The sequence below is a fragment of the Gekko japonicus genome, unplaced genomic scaffold (genome assembly GCF_001447785.1).
Source record: "Gekko japonicus isolate JY-2015 unplaced genomic scaffold, Gekko_japonicus_V1.1 scaffold11, whole genome shotgun sequence".
NCBI lineage: Eukaryota > Metazoa > Chordata > Lepidosauria > Squamata > Gekkonidae > Gekko > Gekko japonicus.
In genome coordinates, this window is record NW_015166418.1 from 234,362 (window position 1) to 261,819 (window position 27,458).

At 41.4% G+C, this 27,458-nt stretch overlaps 1 protein-coding gene across 2 annotated transcripts; it reads right to left on the reverse strand.

Moving 5' to 3' along the window:
- Positions 1 to 5,074: 5,074 nt before the first annotated feature.
- On the reverse strand, positions 5,075 to 18,041 carry ELMOD2 (ELMO/CED-12 domain containing 2). Of its 2 annotated transcripts, none has more exons than XM_015411606.1 (9): positions 17,968 to 18,041; positions 16,969 to 17,116; positions 15,951 to 15,979; positions 14,827 to 14,924; positions 13,589 to 13,718; positions 12,614 to 12,747; positions 12,261 to 12,329; positions 8,632 to 8,765; positions 5,075 to 7,726 (listed from the first exon to the last, which is right to left on the reverse strand). In XM_015411606.1, exons 2-9 carry the CDS (start codon positions 17,111 to 17,113, stop codon positions 7,587 to 7,589), a joined length of 879 nt encoding a protein of 292 aa, XP_015267092.1. In that variant the 5' UTR covers positions 17,114 to 17,116; positions 17,968 to 18,041; the 3' UTR covers positions 5,075 to 7,586. The 2 variants fall into 2 exon arrangements, with proteins under 2 accessions (XP_015267092.1, XP_015267093.1); XM_015411607.1 differs by having other exon boundaries at positions 17,948 to 18,024.
- Positions 18,042 to 27,458: the final 9,417 nt, after the last annotated feature.

Genomic DNA, 27,458 nt, shown 5'->3' on the forward strand with positions numbered 1-27,458 from the left:
CCTTTTAAAAGTGGAAGTGAGGGTTTTAAACATATTTTCTGTAGATAATTCTGTGTCATTGAATCTGTAAATCTAAGCATTACCATGAATCTAATGTATTGTAGATCAAGAATTCATAGATGAACTGCATAAATCTTTATTAAATGTAATCTTAAAAAAATCTGCAAGAATATGTAACTGAATGTTTGAAAGTCTTAATGAAAACACTGTCACTTTATTATATAGATGAACAATGTATAATGTAATAATTTACTGAATGATATGTTGAATGACAATTGGAGCACCTGCACTTTGAATCCTTTTTTCTTTTACAGAAATATTCAGTGGACACAGTTTTGTCGCACTATGGGCACAATAATCTCTCCAAAGGAATCCCCACAGGCTCAACAGTAACCTGTTTGCCCCCCTCACAGTGCCCCTAGAGGTAGGAGGAGGAATCAGGGCTCTACAAAGCCTATGGAAATTTCCTGCACAAAATTACTATGTCCACCGTGGGACTGAATTGTGCCCAGTACTTTTTAAATCCCTTGGCTGATTCATAACTCATAACTAATTAGGTCAGACTCATTTTTACCTGCCTGAACTTTATTTGCTGCCTTCAAAACTATTTCCATCACTCTTTTTTAAATATATATATACCTATGTGCTGTTGTATTTTATGATCATATAACTTTTCTAGGTTTTTTTTAGCTGAAGCTATTATTGCTTTCTTATTTAAAATATTTAATCAAAAGTGGTTTTAGCCACAGTAGGGTAATCATGAATAACCTTTTTAAAAAAGACATTAAACTACTATCAGATGGAAAATTTTGGTTGTCGTTCATGGTATAACTTCTGCTGTGACAATCCACGTGCTATTATCTCCGTTGTTATGTAACAAATCAAGGAATAGTGTGTAGTAAGTAAAAACCTACCTCTGCAATTGGTAGTTCGGTCTTTGTTAAATTTTGACCTTTTAATTATCTTACTACCAGGGGTGGGGAGCTGGGCCATGTATTTTCTACATATTTACAGGTTTACTACCAAAGCACAGAAATTTGGTTGTCATTCAAATCACCCCAGATGGCATCCTGAGAATATAATGTGCTTCATTTCTTGAACAAGTTTATAGCCCTCTCATATGTACACAAAGGAAATGTGTGAACTTCAAGCAATACAGATGAAGGAACTCAAAACAAAGAAGAAAAGTAACTGCAGGAATTGGTTTTTATGGACTAATCCTTTGGGGTATGATTGGTACTAGGAACAATAAGTCATAGCAGTTTTAGCTGATGGTTAGCCTTCACATTATGTGTGCATGGCATTGCTGGACAAGAGGTTCTCTGGATCAAAATTAGTGATGTTCTTACAGCATTCAGGAAGATTGAAGTGAGGCCGATCATTATTGGACTAAAGTGCTGAATTTTACAAAATTGCTGGCAAGAACAAATGATATGCTCTCTCTAGGGAAAAATGCTGTTGCAACAAGATTAAGCAACCTTTTGCTTCAGTATTCATTATTGTGTGTTGTTCAGTTTGCTAAACCTGGGATAAATAAGGAGCAGGTGTTTTTCTGTAGAGACTAGACTGTACATAATGTGTTTAGGATATACCACAGCAGATTTTTAGTGGCACAGGTGAGATTCTGGAATGACAAATCAGCAAACAAATGGCCTAGACTTGAAATTCAACAGTTCCAACAAATTTATTACCTGTGAGACTGGAAAATACTAGAAACCCAACCATATATTCTCTGATATAATGACTGGTAGGAGGGCATGGAAGGACTTGGGTTTGTCTTTAGGCTTTGACCCATATTCTCATGGAGACCTTATGTGGTAGAGCATCCCAATGTTAAGACAGGGCAAAGCACTATTATCTGAAATAAATCCAGGTTTATGACAATGCAATTCTTGGACAACAATGACAGATTGAGTACCTTCAGGCACAATTTCATCTGCCTCCATCAACATTTTGCCCATATCTACAATTAAAACAAGGAGCTGCGGTGGCTCAAGTGGTTAAGACGCTGAACTGCAGGCTGTGGAAGGTCAGTAGTTCAGCAGTTCGAGACCCAAGTGTGCCGCATGACGGAGTGAGCTCCCGTCTCTAGTTCCAGCTCCTGCCAACCTAGCAGTTCAAAACAAGAAATTGCAAGTAGATAAATAGGTACCACTTCAGTGGGAAGGTAACAGCGTTCCGTGCACCTTGGTGTTTAGTCACGCCGGCCACATGACCACAGAAATGTCTTCGGACAGCGCTGGCTCTTCGGCTTTGAAACGGAGATGAGCACCACAACCCTAGAGTCCCTTTCGAGCAAGGGAACCTTTACCTTTACTTTACAATTAAAACATTGCCTACATGCCTAATCATTGACCCAAGTGAGTTTGTAAAACTTTTTTTGAACAGTGCAACCCTACTATTCTGTGTAGAAAAGCCCTCTTGAATAGTTGCTTTACATAGTTTGCAGAAAGCCAAGAGAGTGGGAGCTTTCCTGGCCTTCCGGCACAGGCCATTCTGCAAGGTGGGAGCCACAACTGAGGAAGCCTATGTACAGGCAGTTATTGGTTTTACCAATTCGCAGGTTGGCACCTTTAGAAGCCCCTGCTGACATGAGCAAAGTTGTCATGGTGGAGCAAAGGGGGAGAGGCAGTCCCACAAATAAGAGGGGCCAAGGTTATGAATTTGTATGTGATAACTGATACCAATAACAGATGGGCAGCCTATGGAACATCTGTAGAATGGGAGTAATTTCCATGCTCCGTCTAAGTCCTATTGATAGGCAAGCCACAGCATTCTGGACAAGTTGGAGCTTTTGAGGGGAGATCACTGTATAGTGCATTACAGTAGTCTACCCTTGATGTTACTGTGGCATGGATCCAGGTCAGCGGTATGAAGACAAGGGGCCATCTTACAAGCTAGGCTCAGTTGGTAGAAAGCCTTTTTTGCAGCTGCATTAACTTGTTTCTCCAGCAATAAAGCTGGATCCAGTGTGCCCCCCTCCAGTCTTTTAACTGAGTCTGCAAGGGTCTGTTGAATTCCATCAAAAGTGCGGAGAACAAGTAATTAAACTGTGAGTCACTGCCAGTAGAAGTAGGAGGAGTTAGAGAAATTCATAGAGGAGAGGACCATCAACGGCTACTAGCCATGGTGACTGAAGGAAACCTCTGAATACCAATGCTGGGGAGGACTATGAGGGAAGGGCCTTGGCCTCTATGGCCTAGTTGCTTAGCTCTGCAGGGCAACCGAGTTGTCTGCTGGAGAAACAGTATGCTGGGCAAACTGAACTACTGGTCTGAGCTAGCAGGTTCTAAATATGTTCTGACGTAACTAAAGAATAGAAGTGGGGGTTGTATGCAAGGGCACTAAAATTATAACCTACCAAAGCCAGTTTTTTAAAAAATACTATCAAGTCACAACCAACTCATGGTGACTCCTTTTATGGGGTTTGCCACTGCCTTTCTCCACATAGCAGCCCCACTAATACTGTATACCACATGAGTTTCTAATCATGTGATCTTTATTTGTCAGTACTTCTGATCCATTCCAAACAACATTTTATTGCTTCCATACTGTAACAGGCACGTACATTTCTAGTAGAGGACAGTGGGTCTTACACCATACAGATTTACAAATCATTGGTTTTAGCAGAAAGGAGCACAACACAAATAACAACTGAAAGGCTTGTAAAAGCTACCTTCTCAGACATAACTACTACAAGTGCAAACAGTACAGACTAGAAACAAACAGTAAGTAGGGAACAGAACCTCTTATGTACAACAGTATAACTTAGAAAACTAACAAGTTTGCTTTAAAAGACATCTTCAGGAGCATGTTGTCATTTTCCACATTTGGAATGTACAATAGATGACCTTTCAAGTTATCAATAGCATACGGAAAGGGGTCATGGCTCAGTGGTAGAACATCTGTTTTGTATGCACAAGGTCCTGGGTTTAAAGCCCAATATACTACCTAATCGTTTTAACTGGGTAAGTGATTTCAAAGATTGCCATCTGAGCCTTCAAGGAGCTGCTGCCAGTCTGAGTAGACAATACTGGCCTTAATAGACCAGTGGTCTGACTCAGTATATGGAAGTTGCATGTCTGAAATACAGGTTTAATGTCCTGTATTGGGTCATAATAAAATAGCAGTCTTTATTTGCAAATTCGACTTTGTCAACATCTACTCTGTAGGTAATCTGAAGATGAATACATCTTTGAGCACTTGCATTTACTTGAGATTGTCAGCTGAAAGGAATTAATAGGCCTTACAGTTGCTGTATCAAATTCTTAACCACTATTTGTCAACACATGCAATTTTAAACATTTAAACAACACTGCAATGGAACCCTTCATATGAGCAGCTGGATTTTCCCAATATGATCAGGTTTACAAGCTCTCAAAGAAAAAGGAATGTGATAGGGGCAGGAGAAAGTACACAGAGAGCAACAGCCAGATCTGTCATCATAGCTGCATGGTTCCAAAAATCATGGAAACAGCCATATCTGTATTCCCTTACCCTAATTATATTCACATTTCTTCATATCTACCCATGTATAGGATTGTGTGCAGATATGAACAGCTGTTCACATGTGAGCCAGCCCTAGTATTTTATTCAAGATGAGAATAGTTGTTTTTATTCAAAAAGTGCAGACCTACAAATGTATTGTCATAAGATTGTCTGAATGCGATATTCAACAGAAAAACTTACTTTTACAAAGTGATATCTAAAAAAAAAGTTTCATGTTTCCAAAAATAGACTACTTGCATACTCCAAACACAATAAATGCATTACTCCTTAAAGAAAATACAAGCAGACTGAACACAGTGCACTGGAAAACTAATTAAACCTGAATAGACATCTACATAGAACTACATATTGAGGGAATGCTGCCCTGCATTAAAAGAAGACAGTCAACAGAGGAAGAACAGTAGCTTCTCATATATACATATATATTCAAAAAGTTAATGAAGGTAAACATTACTCCAGTTGGAAGTATTTAAAATATAGCAACTGCTCTCTCTGAGACTACAAAAATCTCATTACAAACAACTTCCAACTATGTCTGTTAGCACCGGGGGGGGGGGGGGGGGGGGGGGGGGAAAATAATCATTCACTGTTAAACTGATTAAGTTAGTGACCAACATCTTCTGGCTTGCCGTTAACTATTTTCATTAGATGTTTTACAATACTTAACAGCTAACCTGTTCCACAAATAGTGGCTTCTGTATAGCAAGATTTTGTAGCTATTCTAGAAACCAAATTGCTAGTTTCAAAATTCATTCATAGCTGGAATCCAGTCTGGAACTTGGGCAGAATCAGAATTCATACATCTGATCCTTCTGAAGCATTTCCTGGGAGGAACCAAGCAATTCCACACATTTCTGCTTTAAGAAATTAATGGAATTTCTCATATAGGTGCAGTATTTCTATGCTTTTGACAGGAGTAGAGATACCTATTGCCTTGATATTTCATACAGATTTTTAAGTCCCATTGACAGAAACTTGCTTATTGACAATTGTTTTGTGACCCTAGTATTCTCAGATGGGTAGATTCAGCATACCCTATAGCTAATGGGAACTCAACCAAATCTGCAAAAGGTACACTAAGGAACTCACTGGGTCCATGCAGATTCTGCAATCCACATTAAAAATGATACATTGGATTTGTGCAAAAAAAAAATTTTTGTGAATAAAACTAATGTGGTTCAGCACTAAAGTGATGACTGAGCAACATTAAGACATGCCCTTATATCTCCTCTGGCACAAAAGTCTATGCATACTTGCCTCAGTATCCTCAGTTTCCTTTAGTTCTGATATGCGTAACACAGTGACATTTTTAGTGAACTGCTGCTTAAACATCCACAACTTTCTTTATTAAGCTATTATAAAACCCCTCAAATAGAACTCAGTGTGTGATTACAGTACCTCCAAATTACACAAAAAGGACATATGTCATTTACTGCAGTATTTCAGACAAGAATGACATTATGAACCAGCAACTTAAGTACTCATATACAGCTACTCTGTTCCTCCATGACAGAAAATCCTAAAACAAATGAGACGTAAAGAGAGGGCTATCCCAGCACACAAGAGCTCCAAGGAAGCATTTAAGCCATATGGATTTTTTGTTGTGCACACCAAGTTTATTTTGGTTCACACCAGGTATGTTTGTAGTAATTAGTGCCTTTTATTCCACAAAAAATATTGAACAGTTACAGAAACAGATGAAGACACTGTATTTTCAATCTTCCTTTCCTCTCTCACCCCCTCCCCCAGAAAGACTTTGAGAAGCTTTATTAAGACATTAAACTTTACTGTAAACTATATCAGATTTTTAAAAAAAACCTGTGTCAGGTACTAGTTAGAAGCTACAGGCTATAAGTAATAGTTGCAGGGTAGATAATGACTACAATATTAAAGTGTCTGCAAGTAGTTATCTGAAATCCTATTTTCCTTTAGACTGTTATTTGCTGCGCTCTTAATTACACTGCAAACAAAGAACAGCTATCTAGCCAATGATCAGGTGAGCAAGATTAAGCAGTACATATGTATTTTGCTAAATCTGCTGTATCAACTCTTAACATAGGAACCACTATGTACCCAGAACTGTTCCACAACAGACAGAGCCCCAGTTCCAAAAGGATGAGGTGTAACTGTAGTCAGAAGAAGGCACTTTGAAGATTAACTTTTGAGCCCCAGCAGAACACAAACATAAATAGATTGGAAACCAAACATTTTTAGAAAAGGATTAATAAATTTACCATAGATATAAAATCCTATTGCTTTGATTGTCTAGGAATATGCCACCCAAGTGGCCTTCTTCAATATATAATAAAATGTATAGAAGAATCCAGTTAACTGACTGATTACTTGTCATTATCTAAGAATTTTGAGCTCCAGGCTTCTCTACCAGCTGTGAATGTGTTGGTAGACCAAAAAAAAAAAAAAGTCCAATAATTGAAATATGAAGTCTGCTGCCCAGAAAAACATTTAGTTGAAAGTATTATTGGAAGCATACAAAGACTTCTTTTACCAAAAGCTTTTTTTATCTGGTGATCCAGCTGCATATTTCCCTTAAATCCATTTAACAAAATCATTACAGAATAATCTCATTTAACCCAAAGTAGAGATGTTAACACATCCAAATGATTTAATCTGTTTGCATGTCCCTTCCTCCAACAACAAGAAAGCATGTTACATATTAGAAAAACAGAACCCAACACAAATCTATAACCAAAGTTGTTTCTGTTCTGAAAAGTAGTGAAAATATCTGGCTGTAAACTAATCCCTAGTCATATTTGGAAAGGCAGCTATTAGGTAATATGACAAAGCCCAAGTACCTGTCTCGTCTTCCTGCCAGAAGAAGTGTACAAAAGTTATGATGTCCTATGATCCAGTGAAGATCTTTGTATTTTAAAAGTTCTCCCCTTCAGCAAATAGCATACAGTTCTAAATTAGTGTTGATTGTCCAAGCTCTCCCAAGAAATTTTCTAAAGTTATAAAACTTGATCATTGGGTGAAGATTTTTGGTTAAAAATGAGGATTCCATTGAAGTGCATAATTTTTATGTACAGTACCCAAAGGACTGAACAATATTTTTCACTTTATAAGGCAAGGACTACATCATAATCCTGAAGACGTCTTTTGATTATTTCATGAAATTTTTCTCTGTACTGATTGAAGTACATAATACTTTCTGGTTCTTCTTCAAACCAAAATTTGTCAAACTCATATGCCAAATAACCTGTGAAAACCAAAACAACATTTAATGAGAGAAAACAGTTTACTTGTAGGCAATATTAAAAAATAAAATAATGGCTTATATACAACCATGTAGTTTAAGGACATTTCTACTGCCAGAAGAGGGGACAGCAACTTTTTCCAACCTCCCTCTTCCCAAAGCAACCCCCCATTTTGCACCCTATGTTGTTCTTAAGGGTTCACGGGACCCCAAACCAAAATTTCAAGGACAAAGGTCTCAGTGGACCTCTGCAGGCTGTGAGATCCATTACACAAGTGGATTTCATTGGATACAAACTGGTATCCATTACTAAAGCAAGTTTTACTTGATCCTCTGAATATACAGTATCCAATCAAAATAACTCCTTTAGGCACACCCAAGTGTTTGAGTGCGCCCAGAGATATTTCTGGACTTTTTCTTCCTTTGAAAAGCATTCCCCTTCTCCCCATGCTGTATCTAACTCCTTTTGAAAATTCATTCTGATTTCAATCTGGACTCTTTGACACTGAATAAGAAATTTAAGAGAGATCAAGAACACTGCATATAACAAACACTGTATTTCTTTATTAAGAGAATATGGGGGAATCAGCTCATACAACTTCAGCTTTCATTTAACTGAAAGCAAGTCTACTTGGAAGTAAACCTCATGTTAGTCACTAGGGCTTGGCTTACTTCTAGTGTTCTCAATACTGCAACTAATTCTGCAGGATACAACAGCAGCCTCTGGTTCAGGTTATCTTTTAATACGTTTTTTCAAGAAACATACTATTTTCCCAATTTCACATATTTCTGTAATTACAGCAGCTTATCATCTAGTACAACAGCAAGAACTATCAACTGGTAATTAGCTCAGGAAGAACAATTCCCAAGAATGCAGAAGCCAGTAACGGACAGTCACAGATACTCACAGTAAAACCGATGGAAGTGATCCATTTGTGCTACAGAAGGAACCAGGTTGTAGAAGTAAGTTTTTAAAGCACCGTTCTTCAATAAACTGTAAGCCATCTCTGTTAAGTTGATCCCAACTATTGCATAGGAATATCTGCAAAATACAACATTCTTAAAACTATAGAAACTGATCTTCTGCAGTTAACCATTATTCATATTGAAAATTATCAAAGTTGTATTGCACAGCCAACAATGGTGCCTTTGAACCAGAGATTAAAGTTTTGTTTTAATTCTACTCAACCTAAACATTACCCATCATGAGTCAGTCAGGACTCAACGATAGTGAGGACTCCTCAAGAGAAGAGGAGCCCCGTGTAGCGAGCTCTGAGTCTGTAGAAGCCGCAAGCAGGAAGATGAGCTGCAGGCTTGTCAGAATTCACAGCCAACAGATGATACAAAGCCACTGATACCCTCCAGCCCTGATCAATGTTCCCTCTAAGCTGTGGAGCCTTGTGAGCAAACATTCTATTTTGTGAGCGAATGGTGTAAAAGTTGTGAGTGAGCGATTTGACTACTGCATGCATTAGCTTGCTCTGGAGCCCTCCTTCCTGAGCTGAGACAAAAATGTGTGAGCCAGAAGCTAAAAAGCTGTGAGCTAGCTCACACTAACTCAGCTTAGAGGGAACAATGGCCCTGATTCCACAGGTGAAGCTCAGTTGGTCGTGTCCAGCCCTCCAGCATCACCCACACCCGTAAAGTGCCACAGATGGAGGCTAAGAACAGAGCTACAGGAGAGAAAGCAAAGTGCACACCTCCTGGCCCAACGCCACCTGTTTGCTGATAACCAAGATGAGTAGTTGCGGGAATATTCCTGAGCAGCTGGCTGCAGGCATGATCCTTAATTGTACGGCCATAAAAACCAGCCAAGGGAGGTTGTCAGGCATGGTTACAATGTGTACACTCAGCCACTGACTTTGCCTTGCCTTGCCTGACTTTCTGGAACCTTGGTCTTTGGACTGCCTGGCCTGATGACTCTGGTACCTGATACTCCAAGCCTGCTAGTCAGTACAACACATTTTTTAAATTGGTTTGACTCCTTGGTCTTGAAACAATATTGCCACAGGGCAGGGCATGTTGGTGGGAGAAGATGAAGATTTTGGATATGGGAATGCTCAGACTTCTCATCCCCAATTCATCCAAGGAATGATGGTGTGCAGTTCCAGAGTTTTTCCTCCTCCTTAAGCTTGATGCTGTGTAACATGAGGTCAATAAAACACAAGACTGCTATCCTCAGGGAGTTTATCTGGAGAGGGAATTTTGACCTGGCGTGCTTGACTGAGACCTAGATGGGCGAAGATGAAGTGGTTCCACTCACTCAGATGACACTCCATGTTACTTGGACCTCCAAAAACCTTCAATAGGAGAAATGGAGAGCGAAGTGGCAATCTTGATCTGAGATACTTCCTCCTTTCAAAGGATCCCCTGCAGCAACAATCCCCGGCACTGAATGCATTGGCCTAGTGTGGGATGCCAGGGAGAGGCTGAGCATTTTGCTGGTTTACTGCCCGCCTAGTTTGCTAGCTGAGGCAGCGTGGGGGACGGACTTTGCACTTTTCCAGGCTTTTAGTCTTGGGGGATTTCAATGTCCATGAGGAATCTGCCTAATTAGGGGCTGCCTCAGACTTCGTAACTGCCATGGCACCCAAATTGTTTTGGCCCCCATGCATGAAGCAGGCCACACACCGGATTTGCTCTTTTGTGCAAGGGTTGATACAAGTTCCATGGCTTTGTGTGAACCGGTGCTATGCTCAGATCACTTCATTGCAAGGATCAATTTGGGTTCTGCCCCTCCCTCCTGCAGGGGCGATGAGTTTATTTATGCTCACCTACGGAGACTTATGGATACAATTATTTCATTTTATATTATTTATATCCCGCCCTCTCCGCATAGCAGGCTCAGGGCGGGTTCCATCATACCAAGTCAACAATCGCATAAATATGCAAATAACAGTTAAAACCAATTTAAAAAGCATCAAAATTAAAATACAAATTATACTTTCCGATACTCCTAACCAGAGCCTCAACAGATGAGATCTACCACAAGCTGGGGTTCCAGATGGTTACTCAGATCTGGGTCACTGGAGGGGAGGCCCAATAAGGTGTAGACACCCACCACCTCAGCTAAAAGCCTGGTGAAAGACCTCCATCTTGCAGGCCCTGCGGAACTGTAAAAGGTCCTGCAGGGCCCTGATCTCATATGGGAGCTCATTCCACCAGGTAGGGGCCATGGCTGAGAAAGGCAAGGTGGATGTCCCTGGGGCCAGGGACCACCAGGAGATGCTGGTTCACAGACTGTAATGTCCTACAGGGCTCATAAGGGGATATGCAGGCCCCTGGCCATATAGGGCTTTGAAGGTAAGCACCAGCACCTTGAAATGGATCCAGTACTCAATAGGCAGCCAATGCAATTCACGCAACACAGGGTGGATATGCATCTGCACAGATGACGAAATCAACACCCATGCTGCTGCGTTCTGCACCACTTGGCCACCTGCAGTGGTTTCCAGTCTACTTCTGGTGCAAATTCAAACTGCTGGTTTTGACCTATAAAGCCCTAAATGGTCTGGGACCGTCCTACCTGCAGGACTGCCTTTCCCAGTATCATCCCACTCGCCTTTTCAGATCATCATTACAGGGCCTTCTACAACTGCCCGCCTGTCAACCACCAGGGCCTTTTCAGTGGTTCCCCTTCTCTCTGGGACCATCTCCCCAGGGAAATTAATGCCCTGAGGGAGCTTTCAGCATTCTGTAGGGCATGTAAGGCTGATTTGTTTTGTGCAACCTTTGGTTAACATTACGAATCAGGGAAATGGCCAGTTGTTTTAATTCTCTGAGTAATCTGCTCTTGTCAATGTTTTAATGGGTTTTATTGCTTTATATTTATTTGTATTTATTGTGTTTTAGATGTTGGAAACTGTCCCAAGTCCCCTATGGGTAAAGGGTGCAGGGTCTAAATTAAATAAAGTACTCCTCTCACTGTCAGTGTGCATGTGTGAACAGAAAATCAGTTTTAAATGCAGGTACTAGGTTCTGAAATTCCTAGGTATGCAGGAAGGCTGATTTACAATCATACTTCAATTCGCCTGCATTTTACAATGCATATGTGATTGCTGTCTCAGAACCATCATCTTAGTCTTAGACAAGAAGGATGTTCACATTCAATACATACTATTTCTAATCCCAGATAATAAAGTGTTCCTTTTGTTCACAACAATATTGGTGGTTTCTGTTTTCAAACTTTTTGTCCTATGTTCAAAATGGGCAAAAAACAAGATACGCTGAGGTATGTTACTTGGACAGTAGCCAGCCTAAAACTCCACAGCTTAGAGGGGGCATTGAATACAGGGTTATTGTAAGAATAAAATGAAGGAGAACCATGTATGCCACTCTGGGCTCCTCCAGGGAGGGGAAATCTCTGAACCTACATGTGCTAAAAATCTGTCAGAGTGACCTCATCTCGTCATTCTTCTGCCCCTCTCCACACACATGACTAAAAGATCTTCTATAGACATGACGGTTTTGGTTTTGTTCTTCAGCTGTAAATGTTAACCTTGGTAACTGTTTTATTCTTTTTGTAGAAGTAACTTACCCCAGTTTTGGATTGTTTGAACGAGTAAGGATTTGACGTGCTTCATGGGTATAATGTTTACTGAAGTAACTGAAAAGAGACAAAAACACTGAAAGTAAATTACTTCAATTTAGAAAACAGTGCTTATATTAGTGATAAAAATACTATTTTTTCAGAATATCTCCACTGCATATTGTAATTAGTAGAGTTAATTTCCATGAATGACAGGAAAATGGGCTTCAAAATACTGCTATATTCTATACACTAAATCCCATACTAAGTGCTTCACTTCTCTACTCAGTACATTGTAGAAACATACCCCCTGTTACCTAGATGTATTTGATTTTAAACCATGGAAAAGTATTTTGACTTACAGAAGATTAACTAATCCCAGCATGCCCATTCCTCTGAAGTCTGTTTTAGGGTCATCACCTTGGAAACCAATGTCACACCACTGCTTCGTGATTCTAGCCTTCAGTTTTTCATGGGGCATCAACAAATTCCAAAGCTGCATAAATATTGTTCTGTTAACAGAATTATCAGTATTTTCCCATCCTCATTCTGAACAACATCAGTCAGTAAGATATAGTCAACATTATGCCTTTTTGTTATAGACAAAACAAACTACATCAACAATTGACATAAACATTCTGAAACATGCATAACATGTAATAATTAAGTTTTTGATCAATGTATTTTAAAAGTTTTGCCAACAAATGCAAGGGTGAGCCATCCAGGCCACATTCAATTTTTGGCCTGCTGTCCAAAAGCAACTGACTTAAGTACCACCATCCTGGATCAGAGCAAGGTCTACCATTTTTTTCTCCAACACTGGCCATCTAAATGCCTTTAAAAGCTTCTAAGCAGCATTGTCTTAATAATTATTCTACTGTTCTATGCTCCAATTAAAAATATATTATCTCAATTTATGAATGTTTTAACTTTTATGAGCAACAATCATATATACCTCTATTGTCCATATGTCTACTATTCTTTAAAGCCATCTAAGCTAGTAGCCATTACAACATCCTGCAACAATTAATTCCATCAATTAGTTATGTGTTACGTGAAGGCTTCCTGTTTCCTTTACTGAGCCAAACGTTAATCAGTTTCACTAGACTGAGCACTTGTTTTACTGTTATTACAGACATTTCTCTCTGTTTGCTCTTCATGATTCAGAAGTTTCTATAACTGGCAAGAAGTGTTGAAGTACAATAACAGGTGCACCTCACAGACAGCTGCAATCATAGGTGTGCAACTCTGGTGAACCATTATGAACACAAAATGCATTTCAGTCACAAATCTGAATTTGCTGAATGAGCCACATAAAATCCAACAATAATTTTTACCTCAATTAATTGCTTCTCATGCCCTTCGTTACAGGAGTTATATTGACATTTTCTCAGATCTTCTACATCCAAATAAAGTTTCTTATAACCAGTTATCTGCAGCAAACACATTTGGAGCTTCAAGGAGAACCTATAATATATGCAAAACACATAACTATAAACATGGCAGATTTGATCTGCAATAAAACTGAACTTAATTAGTTTTGCTAATACTGTTTAAAAAATGAAATAGATCTTTTTTTGGTATTCCCAGCTAGCAAGCTTGTACTACTGTAAAACCACAGGAACCATGACAAAAATTAAATGTGGGCAATATAGGCACAGTCCTGTATCAAGCTGACCAGTGTGTGCAGGAACAACCAAACAACTTCCCATGATTTTCCAATCTGTATGTATACACACACAGATAAAGTTGGTTTATACTGAACCAGACGATTGGCCCATCAGGGTCAGTATTGTGTATTCAGAATATCACTGGCTCTCTAGGGTCTCAGGAAGAGGTCTTTCATATCACCTTCTACCAGGTGCATTTAACTGGAGATACTAGGGATTGAATCTGGGACCTTCTGCACATACAGTTGCCTAGTTCATTTATGCCTTTAGCAAGTTTAGACAAACACTCCAATACCTTCTCAAAGTCACCAGAATATCAAACACCCTAAATGTTACATCAGCATCATTCTTTTGGACCTAAGGCCAAGCTACTAGCAAGAGACTAAGCATATGGGAATTTACTCACAACATGAGGCAAAACTACCCAGTTTGGCTTTGTTTGACTTTACATCCTCATGTATCACCTGAAATTTATCGCCAACATTTCTAATACAATAGCTATCAAGTAATCCCTTTGCTCTGGCCTACAAGGGATCTGAAAATCTTGCTTGATGTCAAAGAGGTACAAGAAGAATTGTAATTCCAGTGGAGATACATTTTTGATCTTGCTCAGGGAACTACAAAGCAACCTGACACGGAAGATGCCAATGTATATCTACTTTCCCCATCTGCACTGAGCACAGGGATGCTGATGAGAAAAGACCTAAATCACAGCCTGAACTATCTCTCATTTTTCTCCCACCTCTTTTTTTATTTTGTAACATCCAGCCTGAGGAAGAGTTCTGAAGAACTCCAAAGCTTGCACACAATTTTTCAAGCAATAAATGTCTGCTTGAATGAAAGAAATAGAGTCGCAAAAGACGTGGTCATGAACAACAGTATTTTTGAAACAGAAGCAGACATACCCTGTATCCTTCTGTATATCAATCTTCTTTTCTTTCATGATGAGTGCTACGTATTTTTTCACTTCATCCTCAGGAGCATGCACAGCACTTTGTAATACCTGATCAACACAGCACAGGTTGAATTAAGTACTCCTTTGATTAATTCACTGAAACACCATCTATTAGCAGTGGCCACTAAAAAAAAAGCTTTATAGAATGTCAGAAGATTATTAAGACTGAAATCTGTCAGTGCCAAATATTTTTAAAACTAATAATATTAATAATAATGTGCAATAGCCAGCATAGAGATATGTTTAATCAGCATGGGCTCTGTGAGAAGTCCAAGTACATATGAATTGATTTACATGACAACTTCTACTTGACAGTTAATTGACATGGCTTGCTTAAAAAAGCTGTGCTGATCAGGGCTAATAAACAGAAACTTGTAACAGTCTTCTCTCAAAGGCCAAAACAGCACTGGAAAGGCCCCCACTCCCCCTACCTTTTACTGACAGAAGCCATGGCTTGAATGTTGGCATTATTGTTGTAGTTGCCTGGCATTAATTTCTTAAAAGCTACAAGTACCACTTCTTGTTATCTGGGGAGCTAAATTTAGATTTCAGATTTTTCTGCTAACCTGGGGTGTATTCCAGGTTTGTAGAAAAATCTGTCTTGATTGTTCATGGCTCCAGTCTCTGGATGTAAGTATACATAGCTTTGGCTGTTGAGTATCAGATATATTGATGATCTTCAAAGGGTTCTGCTAGCACAGCTAAATTTGTTGAAATCTAATTTGGCACAGTTCCACAAGTCAGTTCAGTTCAAACTACAATTCAGTGAAACATTGTGAATGATGCTATGATTTGAACACCACTTTGTAGAAAAACACAAGAGACTCATACAAAAGAAAATCCTTATTCTTAGGACATATGTAAAGAACTGTGGAATGGGTTCTACATGCCCAACTATGCTTTAAGGCTTGTGTGTCTGTCACAACAGTTCTGACAAACTGATTCTGCAATCACTGTGAATTTCTAAAGCAGTTTGTGACAGCAACCCATGTCCTGCTCAGAAACAAGGCAAATCCACATAACACATGCAAATCCTTGGCCTTGTATCTTAACCACAGTATCAAGATAGTTTACCTTATTCTTTGATGATTCCAGTGAATGTTCTATAAAATAAACATTGACAAGTTACCACAGTGCACAAAATCAAGATTTGGATTGCTTAATTCATTGAGAACAGATCAAAAAATATGCTTATGACCTTGATTTAAGATCCCCTAAATAATCTATAAAAGAATAACCATTAACCAGCAAGAAGTCACTCAAATTCTTTCCCACAAAAGTATTCTATTTAGAAAGTCATACACAGAGAAACAAGCATGAGAACATCCATAATAAAACACCAGCACCCAAGCATCAGCACAACAACATTAAAACACACCGATTGTGATCTTCCCTCTCTTCCATTCCCCCAACAAGTCTTGGAAAATCTCTAGGCAGTCACAGGAGTCTCATGGATAAAATGCGACAAAGCATGGTGAGCTGCAAACATCACCCCCATTTTCCTCTTGCACCAACAGAGCTTCTTGCATCACTGGAAACCGCTGATAAGAGTGAGGAAGGGTGATGTTGCCCAACTCAGTATAAAACTCCACCCACATCTTTTATGAAAGTTATAACTTATGAGTATAAAATGCTTTACTGTGTTTCTTAGCCACGTACTCATAAGTGGCTGCACTAAGTTATGTCAGCTTTCTCCCATGTCTACTCATTTGACACCCTTGCATCAATCACCAACCAAAAAAATTAAGAGAAGTTGTTACTCAAAGAGTAGAAGATCTTCATGAAAGGTACAAGGTCTCACAGATCCTCTGATGTCTATGATGAATTAAATTTAGAAATGGAAACATAACTATTACTTTAAATTGAGAGTCAGTGTGGTGCAGTTTTTGGAAGACCAAGGTTCAAATCCCCATTGATGCCATGGAAACTCACTGGGTGACCTTGAGCCAGTCATATTCTTTCAGTCTAACCTACCTCACAGGGTTGTTCTGAGGATAAAATCAAGAAGAGGAGAATGATGTAAGCCACTTTGGGTCCCCATTGGGGAGAAATGCAGGGTATAAATGAATAAAATAAAACAATAAGTAGTTACCTATTTTGAGTGTCCTTTCTGCACTTTTCTTTGAACCATCACAGATACGTTGTAGTTCACATTTTCCAGTGAGCTGTCTCAAGATCCATTTTATCCAAAATCGAAAGACATGTTTGTACAAATAGCTCCATAAGTGTATAATCATTTTCTACAAACCAAAAGAGGGGACTTATTACAACCATATAAAGTCTGATTTACATATTAGAGCTCATGTGCAGCTTAATTCTATCCTTATCCAAAAGTAAATCCAACTAAGTTCAAAGTATTTACTCCCATGTAGAGTACACTGGCTTGGTAAATCTTATATGGCAGAGCTTAGCTGTGCCCAATATTGCCAAAAGGTAACATTCACTCAAATCCAAGCACTTTTAAACAGGTGCTTGCCTCTCTCATTCAAATCAATGGGCCTTAAAAGGGTTGAACTTTTGGTGACCCGTGCCCTAATCTGGGAAAGGATATTGATTGTTGGAGTCTTCACAGTCAGCAAACAATTCCACATTGAACAGTTACCAAAGTCTTAGAAAAAAGATTGCACACTGTTTTGTGATGCTTTGGCTCTTCCTATTTTTTATTTACATTCCAGTTTCATGGGGAATTTTTTAATGGACGAACGCCACTACCAGCTGCGCTTCAATAGCAATTTATCATTTGGGATACATCACTCGTGGTTGATTGCTCCCTTCAGGGCTGCTTTTTTCCTGATTAAACAGACACATCCCAAACATCATAAAAGCAAAGCTTTACGAAGTCGTTATTATTATTCAAGAATTTAACAAAGCTGTCCAGCACGAGCAATAAGGTACTGCTGTATGCTGCCACAATTCCCCTGCAGAACTACCTGATCCCGGAAGCGAATATCGGGCCGGTGCCTAGAGACAGCGTTCGGCCTTATCTTCTCTCCATCCCACTTCTTCCTATACTCTTTCCGCCCCTCCCCTCCCCTCCCGACCAGCGACGGAACCCCCAGTGGCTCGCGCACCGCTCGCTCGCTCGCTATACCAAATTCGGGTCACATCATCACTCCTATACGAACAGCAAAACTGGCGGAGACCTCACTTCACCTTCAGCCGAACAACAAAAGGAAGTTGCCTCCCCCAGACCCGGAAGTGATTGATGTGGCGCGGAGATAGCCATTTAATTGTCGTGTGAGATAGAGAGGCCCACCTTTCCATCCTTCTCCCTCTTTCTCGTCACCCCCCATAGCCGTTTTTCCACATCAGCAGAGGAGACACGAGGGGAGGCGAAGGTAAGCGTCCCCATGGTAAAAGCCGGCAGCAGCCCAGCCGTCAATCGTTAGGACCAACGATCAGAAGGGGGCGTGCCTTCCCGTCTGTTGGTTCGATGGTGGGCGGAGCTATCACTTGCCGCACCGGCCTGAACGGTGAAATAGTGTGTTTGCAGCCGTCGCTAAGGTAACCGCGCGCGACCGAAAAAGCCAAGGCGCCTGTTCTGGCAGCAGGAGGCGGTCGTGAGCGCGGCGGCGGCGGCCGGCGGAGGAAGGGGGCGCGAGAGAGAGGGAGCGTCGGTTAGCAGTCATGGGTTCCTCCGGAGCGTCTTTCCATCGCGAGTGAGTCACGCAAGAGCTCTGCCTTGAGGCTAGGAGGAAGAGGCATCCCTCGGGGCCAGGCGGTTGGGATGGGGGTGGCGCCCTGTCGTTTGGGAGTGGTGGGAAAGCCCCTCGAGGAGAGCAGGGAAACTTGGTGTTGAAAGAGAGAGGCGAGGGAGGAGAGCGGCCGAGGGGCAGCGCAGACGCAAGAAGAGGCTGCGTCACAATAGAAATGTCTGTCGGCGCGCTTTTCACACCTCTTGCATCTGAGGAAGTTAGTGTACTCAGAGAGAAAGAAGAGTCGACACGGGCGGAGGAGGCCTGGGTTGCCTTAAACCCTGAAGCTCGCTGGGTTGCCTTATACCCGTCAGGAGCTTACAGTACATTCGCAGAGTGGAGGTGAGGAGAAAAGGAGAAAGAGAGCCGTGTATGCTGCCCGAAGGCAGGAGGGAATGTAATCCGCCTTGAGCCTCAGAAGGAGAGACTATCAGTCGCGTAAATAAAATAACAACCGGGCTCAGGTCCTTGAAAACTGATGCCACAATAAGTCTGTTGATCTTGAAGGTGCCACAGTTTGCACTCTGCCAAGATGTCTCCGACTGAAGCTAGCAAGTGATCTTCTCTGGAAAGGACAGCTTGCACAGATATTCCTGGCTACAAGATGCTTGAGCGCATCCGCCCTGCTGCTGAGGCACTGGTTGAATGTAGATCCCAAGAAGAGGAGGGAAGTGTAGGGGTATCAGCTGTACTGATGGGAAAGTGGCTGTTGTCATTTGCTTCCAGCTGAGCATCTTATTTTTTTCCCCCTGCTGGCCCTGCTGCTCTTACACATGTATGTACTCACATACCTTCCATGGTTCTCTGACACTATATGCTATGTAGTTTATTTTTTTTATTTATATTCTGATTTATATCCCGCCCTCCCCCGCCAGAGGTTGTATAATACACTTGTCAGTTCTCTTTGAAGAAGAACATCGCCGAACATATTTTCTTAGAATCAAGCCACTAACTCTCTGTTCCTTATTTCACCTTGCTTGAAATACCCATTTAGCATTGAGGATCTTGCACGAGTAGAAGCTCTTAGGATTGCTCTGTACAAGCACTGCAGACTGCAATCCCAAGAACATGGAAAGGTGTCCACACTGAATTTGTGTGACTTTGTTTGCTGTTCCTTATCTTCACACAGGAGATTTTGGACCTCATGTGCATGGCTGGTCCGAACAGAAGGTTTTTTTCTGTCCTTTCTAGTTCATTTGTTTCAGCAAAATTTCAGGACGAAAGTATGATAGTGGCCCCTGGAAAAGCATGCCCTATCAATGTTCCACCAACATAAAAATATATTTATCGTGCAAGTCAACTCATTTGCAGTCAGAGCAGTACTTGAATTATGAAGAGAAGGGTAGAGAGCCTTTAATGAAATCCACAAGGCCTACAGCCTGACAACAAATCCTTGAATAATGGAACATATTAAGAAGGTCTGTGATTATTCAATAGGGCTTACTCCAAATAAATAGTCCTTAAGATTTCAACCTTAAATTTATCAATCCCATCCCTGTAGCAGTCTAAAAACAGTAGCTAAGTGGTTGTCAAAAAAGTAGGGGAGCCAGGCTGTCTCAATTCCTCTGTGATTCAAATACTGATCTGCGTTACACCTTGTGCATCATCTTAAATTTATCTCAAACACTGTTAACATGAAGACTTCTAAATTGCTTCTTTCTGCTCTCAGCCCTCAACAAGGACTGTGCTTTTCACTTTGAGAAGGAGGAGATTGGATTTATACCCCACCCTTCACTACCCAAAGGAGTCGCAGGCTGCGGTCACACGGAGCATTAGCCACGCTACAGAGACAGAAGATAGGCGGATTTTCTGGGCGTGATCACACCGCAACATCTGGGAAGTGTAGAGCTCCCGTGGCTAACCCGAGGCTTCCCGCCGAAGATGCGGTGTAAAATAAACTAGTACCTCCAAGGTACTAGTTTCCGGAAACCGCAGGGCAAGGGTGGGCGTCTGATCGCGTTTCCGGTGGTAGTTTGTGGCATCCGGCGCCCGCCCATGTCCTGTTGCAAAAAGGTGGTTTTTTCCCCCAAGTCTCCATGGGATGCGCACACACACCCAACGGCGCATGCGCACACTTTTGTTTTTTTAAAAAACACAACCCCGTTTGCCACGGCAGCAGTGCCTAGCCATTGCTGCTCTGATCGCGCCGCGCCACTTCTTTGCCACGCCGCAGGATTGTTGTGTGATCGGTACCTCCCCCCGAACCACGGGACGTCGGCAGAACGTGTGATCCGGCGGCCACGCATTAATTTGCTCTAGGGCAAATAGCCACACTTCCCCCCCACATTTTCCGGCCCGTGTGACCGGGACCTCAGAGCAGCTTACAAACTCCTTTCCTTTCCCCTCCCCACAACAGACACCCTGTGAGGTAGGTTGGGCTGAGAGAACTCTGACAGTAACTGCTGTGCCAGAATTATGACTTGCCCAAGGTCATCCAGCCAGGTGCAAGTGGAGGAGTGGGGAATCAAACCTGGTTCTCCCAGATTAGAGTCCGCACACTTAACCACTACACCAAACTGGCTTTGGAACAACTTTTTGACTTTGCTGGCCTCTATTTTTCCAATGAGATGACACCATTGCTGTTTCCTGCTTCTCCCAGGATGCAAGGGCTGTATTCTAACACCAGCAGTGATGCAAAAACCTGCATTGCATCTCACACTAAATGCTGGCAAGACCAGGTCTTAAGATCATGGCATGAAAAATGTTTTCCCCTCCCCTAATTATTTTTTAAACATCTGGCCTGTGAGTTCTGGTGACCTTAGGAACCCACACAATGCTTTGAGTCATTTTGGTTGGCCCTAATAAAATGTATTGTGTGGAGTGTTGTTTTTTGTTCTGGTTACATGTGGTTGGATTTTTTTAAGAGAGTGCTTGCCAGCCTACTTCTGCCAGAGCTGCTGTGAGCTAAATCTGTATGGCCAGTGTACATACTGAATATGTAATGAATAACATATGAGATGTTTACACAAGCAAACACTTCATGCCTAGCCACCATGACATCTGTTTCCATCTTTAACCTGGTTATGTTGTGATCCAAACAGTGTCTGGAAAAGGATCACATTGCTGAGGATACAGGTTGGTATAATTAGATAAGTGCAAGAAACATGCAAAGATTTCTTGTAGGGCAAAGGGTAAAAACTGAGTGAAACACACACACAGCCTTATTCTGGAAGCGAGTTCCACTGACTTCAGTGTGACCATAACTCCATGTGCAAGTTCATTATTTGAATTTATGTCATCAGCAATGCTACTAGGACCAATTTTGTCCTGGTATTTTCAACAACAAACTGGTACTGATTGAGGGTCTGCTTGTGCTGGTACTTTGAAATCTAGAACAGCATTAAGGTAATTGACTTGTCTGCTTGTGTTTTGCTGGCAGATTTGCTGATGCTATATGTTCAGGAACTTTGCTAAATCAGCTGAAGCAAACTAACATGATTTGCAGCTGGAATGCAGGACCATGTAAAGATATGAGAGGCTGACCAACACCAAGATGTGGGGAGAGGCAGTGACATAAATGCATAGTTTAACCTTTGTCCTGCTGTGGTTTTTGAAAGGGAACTTCTGCCTTTCAAGCAAGTCTAGACAGTTATGTTTATTAGTTGCTGTAGATTTTCCGGGATGTGTGGCCATGGTCTTGGCATTGTAGAACCTGACGTTTCGCCAGTAACTGTGACTGGCATCCTCAGAGGTATAAACACAGAAAGATGGAGTACTCTTGTGTCAAGGTGAGAAGAAAATGGTAGGCAGTAAATTTATATCTACTCCAGAAGGTGGGTAGGGCTGAGTCATTGTCTTGTAGGAGTTCCCCAGGCTATGGACATGCATGGAGGAGCTTTCCTGAGGAGGTTCTTTTGTTTCCTGAGGAGGTTTCCTGCTTCCTGAGGAGGTTGTTGAAATTCTAATCTTATCTGTAGTGCTATTATCTGATGTAAAGCCTTTTGTGTTTTTCAGGACAGGAAGCCATGTCCTATTTATTTTTAAACTCTTCTTTCCTGTTGAAATTATGTTTATGTTTGTGAATTTCAGTGGCTTCCCTGTGTAATGTGACATGGTAATTGAAAGTGTTGTCCAACCTTTCAGTATCTTGGAACAAAATACTGTGTCCTGTTTGAGTTAGGCTATGTTCAGCCTCCTCAGGAAGCAGGAAACCTCCTCAGGAAACAAAAGAACCTCAGGAAAGCTCCTCCATTAACATGTCCATAGCCTGGGGAACTCATACCTTACCTTACCTACCTTCTGGAGTAGATATAAATTTACTGCCTACCATTTTCTTCTCACCTTGACACAGAGAGTATTCCATCTTTCTGTGTTTATACCTCTGAGGATGCCAGTCACAGTTACTGGCGAAACGTCATGTTCTACAATGCCAAGACCACGACCACACATCCCGGAAAATTTACAGCAACTAATGAACTCCGGCCGTGAAAGCCTTCGACAACATATAGTTATGTTTATTTTTTTAAATATTTGTATATATTCTCTCCCTATTAATAGTGATGACCATGATGTACAGTTACTACAGATATAAAATGTAACAATATAACCTCCCCAAAATCAGTAAAAAAGAAAGAAAAACAGATAAAGCCAGTATGTATACAACAGTAAAGCAGAACAGCAAGTAAAGCCAAGTAAAAGCAATAAATACAAACCAAACAAAGATTAAGTAAAAGCAATTTGAAACAAGGCTATGCCTAATACAAAAAATTATAATAATCCTGAGAAGTTTCCAGGCAAATGAGGGCTTGGTAGCCAGTCATCAAAAATATCCTATTCCTTGTGGCCACCTTTACCCCCTGACTCCAGAGATTTGGGGGACATAAAGAAGGACCTGTGAAGCTGCTATTTTTTTGGTGCTGTGTATTTAGGGACATGCTTACATATGGAACAAAATCTTACACTATGGGGTTGTGTGCCCATTATCAGCTCAGAAGAGTAGGAGAAGAAGAAGAAGAAGAAGAGATTGGATTTATACCCCGCCCTTCACACGGAGTCTCAGAGCGGCTTACAAACTCCTTTCCCTTCCCCTCCCCACAACAGACACCCTGTGAGGTGGGTGGGGCTGAGAGAACTCTGACACAAACTGTTCTTTTTCAAGGACAGCTGTGCCAGAGCTTGTGACTGACCCAAGGTCACATCAGCAGGTGCAAGTGGAGGAGTGGGGAATCAAACCCGGTTCTCCCAGATTAGAGTCCGCGCACTTAACCACTAGACCAAAGAGTAATTAACACATGGAATTCACTGCCACAGGAGGTGGCGGTGGCTACAAGCATGGACAGCTTCAAGAGGGAATTAGATAAGCATATGGAGCAGAAGTCCATCATGGCTATTAGCCACAAGGTATAGATAGGAACTCTCAGTCTGGGGCAAGTGATGCATTGTATTCTTGGTGCCTGGGGGGGGGGCAACAGTGGGAGGGCTTCTACTGTTCTGGCCCCACTGCTGGACCTCCTAATGGCACCTGCTATTTTTGGCCACTGTGTGACAGACTGTTGGACTAGATGGGCCATTGGCCTGATCCAACATTGGCTTCTCTTATGTTCTTATGAAATACAAGAAGTAAGGGGAAGATGACCTGTAAAATGGAGTTTTGAGGAAGTAGTAGGTAACAGTGTCAGTGGTAATGTGTAGTGAAAAAGATGGGAATTTTTATCTAGCCATGGAAAACCGACTTGTGGTATTCTGCAGAGCTACTCTATTGTAAGTACTTTAGAATCAGTGAGTTTACACTGGAGTAATTCTGTACGTAGTTGCACTGTAAATGCTGAAAGTTCCAGTAGTGTGCCTGTTTTCTAGCCAAGAAGCCCTGCTTTGGACTAACTGGAAGGATTCAATACTTGCTTCTCCCTGAATGAAGATTGTCCATCTTTGAACTGGCCATTTTGGAGGGTGCTTAATGCATGCCAGTAAGAGCCTCATGTGTTGGTAACCATGTATATATTCTTCTGTGTAGCTGTGTGGTAAAATAAAGTTGGGTTACAGCCTTTCGTCTTGTAGACTTGGATTTCTAGTGCACTTAAGCAGTCTACTAAAAGGATAATTTCTTCTACACATAATCATAGAAGTTCAACAGAAAAAAACATTTGGCCTCTATACTCTAGTCTAGATAAAACTTATAGATTAGTCCTGAGCAGGGGTCTTGTTGTAGAAAAAGAGCTGCCGGAGCTCATTAGCATAACTCATTAGCATAACTTATTTGCATATGCCACGCCCCCTGACATCACCGGAAGTGACAGAAGGCCACACCCCCTGACATCACCGGAAGTGTGTCAGAAGGCCCGGCTACTTACCCTCCTGCTTCATCCTCATTCCCAAACGGAATGAGGATCGAAGCAGAGGGCGGGGTAAAGAAGGGGGCGGGGCTTCACCACATGACCGCCCCGCCCCCTAGAGGTTCTCTTCCGGAGCTCCGTACCTGAGAGCTCCCCCCCGACTAGAGCCCTGGTCCTGAGATGGTGGTACATCATCGTTGTCACTAGTCAATATCCTATGCCCACTGCACAAATGGGACAAATATGAAAGAAAAATCCCTTGCCAAAATTCAGGGAGCATAGTGATTTCACTGGAATCTATCATAACCCCACCGACTAGTCCCTAAGCTCAGCCTTTATGCCAGAGGGCTGGAAAGTGGCAAATCTCACACTAAATTTTAATAAGGGGCCTGTTGGGATATCCAGGGAATTGCAGGTCAGTTAGCCCAGCTAAATTAGAAACATACATAGTACATAGAATATCAATCAACAAAGCCTGCTAAGGGAAAACCAGCAAAGCTGTAATGGGAAGCCCTGCCTCATCAACCTTTAGAGTTCTTTGAACAGGTTAATGGATACATGAGTAACAATGACATGGTAGACATTATAAACTTGAACTTCCAAAAGGCTTTTGACAAGGCACCTCACTAAAGATTCCCGAGTAAGCTTTAGCAGTCATAGTATCGGAAGGTGGAACCACAGCATTCACATACTTCTATAGCTCACTCAGCAGAGGTGTGGGGGGGGTCCTGGGGGAGTGTGCAACCTGGGAACCCTCCTTTCCTTGCAAGAATATATCCGTGCACACAACGGACCACCTCTACCTCAGCCCCCTCTCATGGTAAACTGTATGTTGAAGGCAGGTGAGGTAGTGAGAGGTAGGGGTGGGCACCAGCACTTAGATACCAGATTCTTCTTAAACAGAGATAAGGGCCCTGTTCACAAGTTAGCAAGCAGCAACTATTGCTTAAGGCAAGGTTGCTGAGGCAGCGCACACAGTAGGTCCAAGGCAGGCAGGGAAAAACAGTTTGAGGCAGGACTCCTCCTTTGCATACCTGTGTTGGGTGCATTTTCCTTGCATTTCTAGCTGGGTTAGTAATCTCCCCCTTGGTCCTGAGGCAGAGTACCTCCCATACTGTGTGCAGGAGTTAGGGTCCTTTTGAGCAAAGCACTCTTAGACATACGCAGCAAGACCTCTCCCTTGGCTGTGTGTGCTCAGTGGCCCCTTGTGCAAAGTCCTCTTTTGTGGGGTTCCCATCCCCATGTGTGTGTGTGCATGTTCTAAAAGTGTGCATGACTTGAGCCCAGAGTGATATCCCTCTGTGCCACATGCACTATCAGCTGAGTATTGGTTTCTTAGCTGGAGTTTATACAGTGTTTTGGAGGGCTATGAACAGGTACTTTGTCATTGACTACAGACTTAGTTGGCATCCTAAGCTGCACTGGTGCCCAGAGGCATGGGAGGGAGGGAGGGAATTTGAGTGTGTGACATATGCCAGCCTTTATGTGGTGTAACTTTGTGCCAGCATCAGGGAAATGCCAGGGCTGGAGAGACTTAGGAAGCCAACTAAGCCCCCCTCTGCCATTACACACTTCTGATACCACCTAAGTGTATGCTAGCACAGCAGTTACACCTGTCTCTGAGTTATGCCAGCACAGAATTTAGTCATCCACCCTTGCCGTTTGGAGACACATTTTAGGATTCTGCTGCTATATTTTATATATGAAATATTGATAGAGAAAATACAAGAGGAGGAAAATAAAATAAAGGATAGGAACAAGGTCATGGGAAATATTAGATTGAAATTAAATAAGCTACAACATCAACTTTATCTTCTTCTAACACAGGAAGTAGCAAAAAAAATAGAAATGACAAAATTGTATTATTTCGAAAACGCTAATAAACTTTCGAGGTGGTTAGCATATAAATTGAAAAAAGATAAGGAGAAAAAAATAATCAAAATGCTAAAAAATGGGAAAGGAGAAGAGAAATTCTCACAAAGAGATATAAAAGAGGTAGTAGAAAAATTCTATTAAAACCTGTATCAAAAATCAGAGATCCTAGGTATAGAAGTGCAACATTACCAAGAAAAATGGGGGAAAGGCAAATTTAGCAAAGAGCAGATAGGGATATTAAATGACCCAATTACACCTTGTGAAATAGCGGAAGCAATAAAGAGCGGGGGAAACAAAAAACTCCGGGATCTTGATGGTATTCCCACAGAGTTTTATCAAATATTTGAAGAGCAGGTCTCGGAACCATTTATGAATACAAAACATTCCAAAATCAAGTAAGATCCCAGCTTCATGGAAGGAAGCCATTATAACTTTGATATATAAACCAAACTCGAAGGAGGATGAAATAAAAAATTATAGACCTATCTCGCTATTAAACACAGATTATAAATTATTTGCAAAAATTCTGGCTAACAGACTGAAGAGGGTGTTAAGTAATATAATACACAAAGATCAATCTGGTTTTTTACCAAAAAGGAAAATATAAAATAATATAAGAAACGTAATTAATACGTTAGAATATTATGAATTGAATCCAGGAAAGCCAATGATATTAACGCTTTTAGACGCGGAAAAAGCGTTTGATAATATCAACTGAGATTACATGTTACAAAAATTTT

Coding starts and splice junctions, on each gene's coding strand:
- ELMOD2 (XM_015411606.1), bottom strand. CDS start 17,113: ATGATTATACACTTATGGAGCTATTTGTACAAACATGTCTTTCGATTT. Junction 12,748..13,588: donor ATGAGAAGCAATTAATTGAG/GTAAAAATTATT, acceptor ATATTTATGCAG/CTTTGGAATTTGTTGATGCC. Junction 12,330..12,613: donor CTGGGATTAGTTAATCTTCT/GTAAGTCAAAAT, acceptor GTCTCTTTTCAG/TTACTTCAGTAAACATTATA.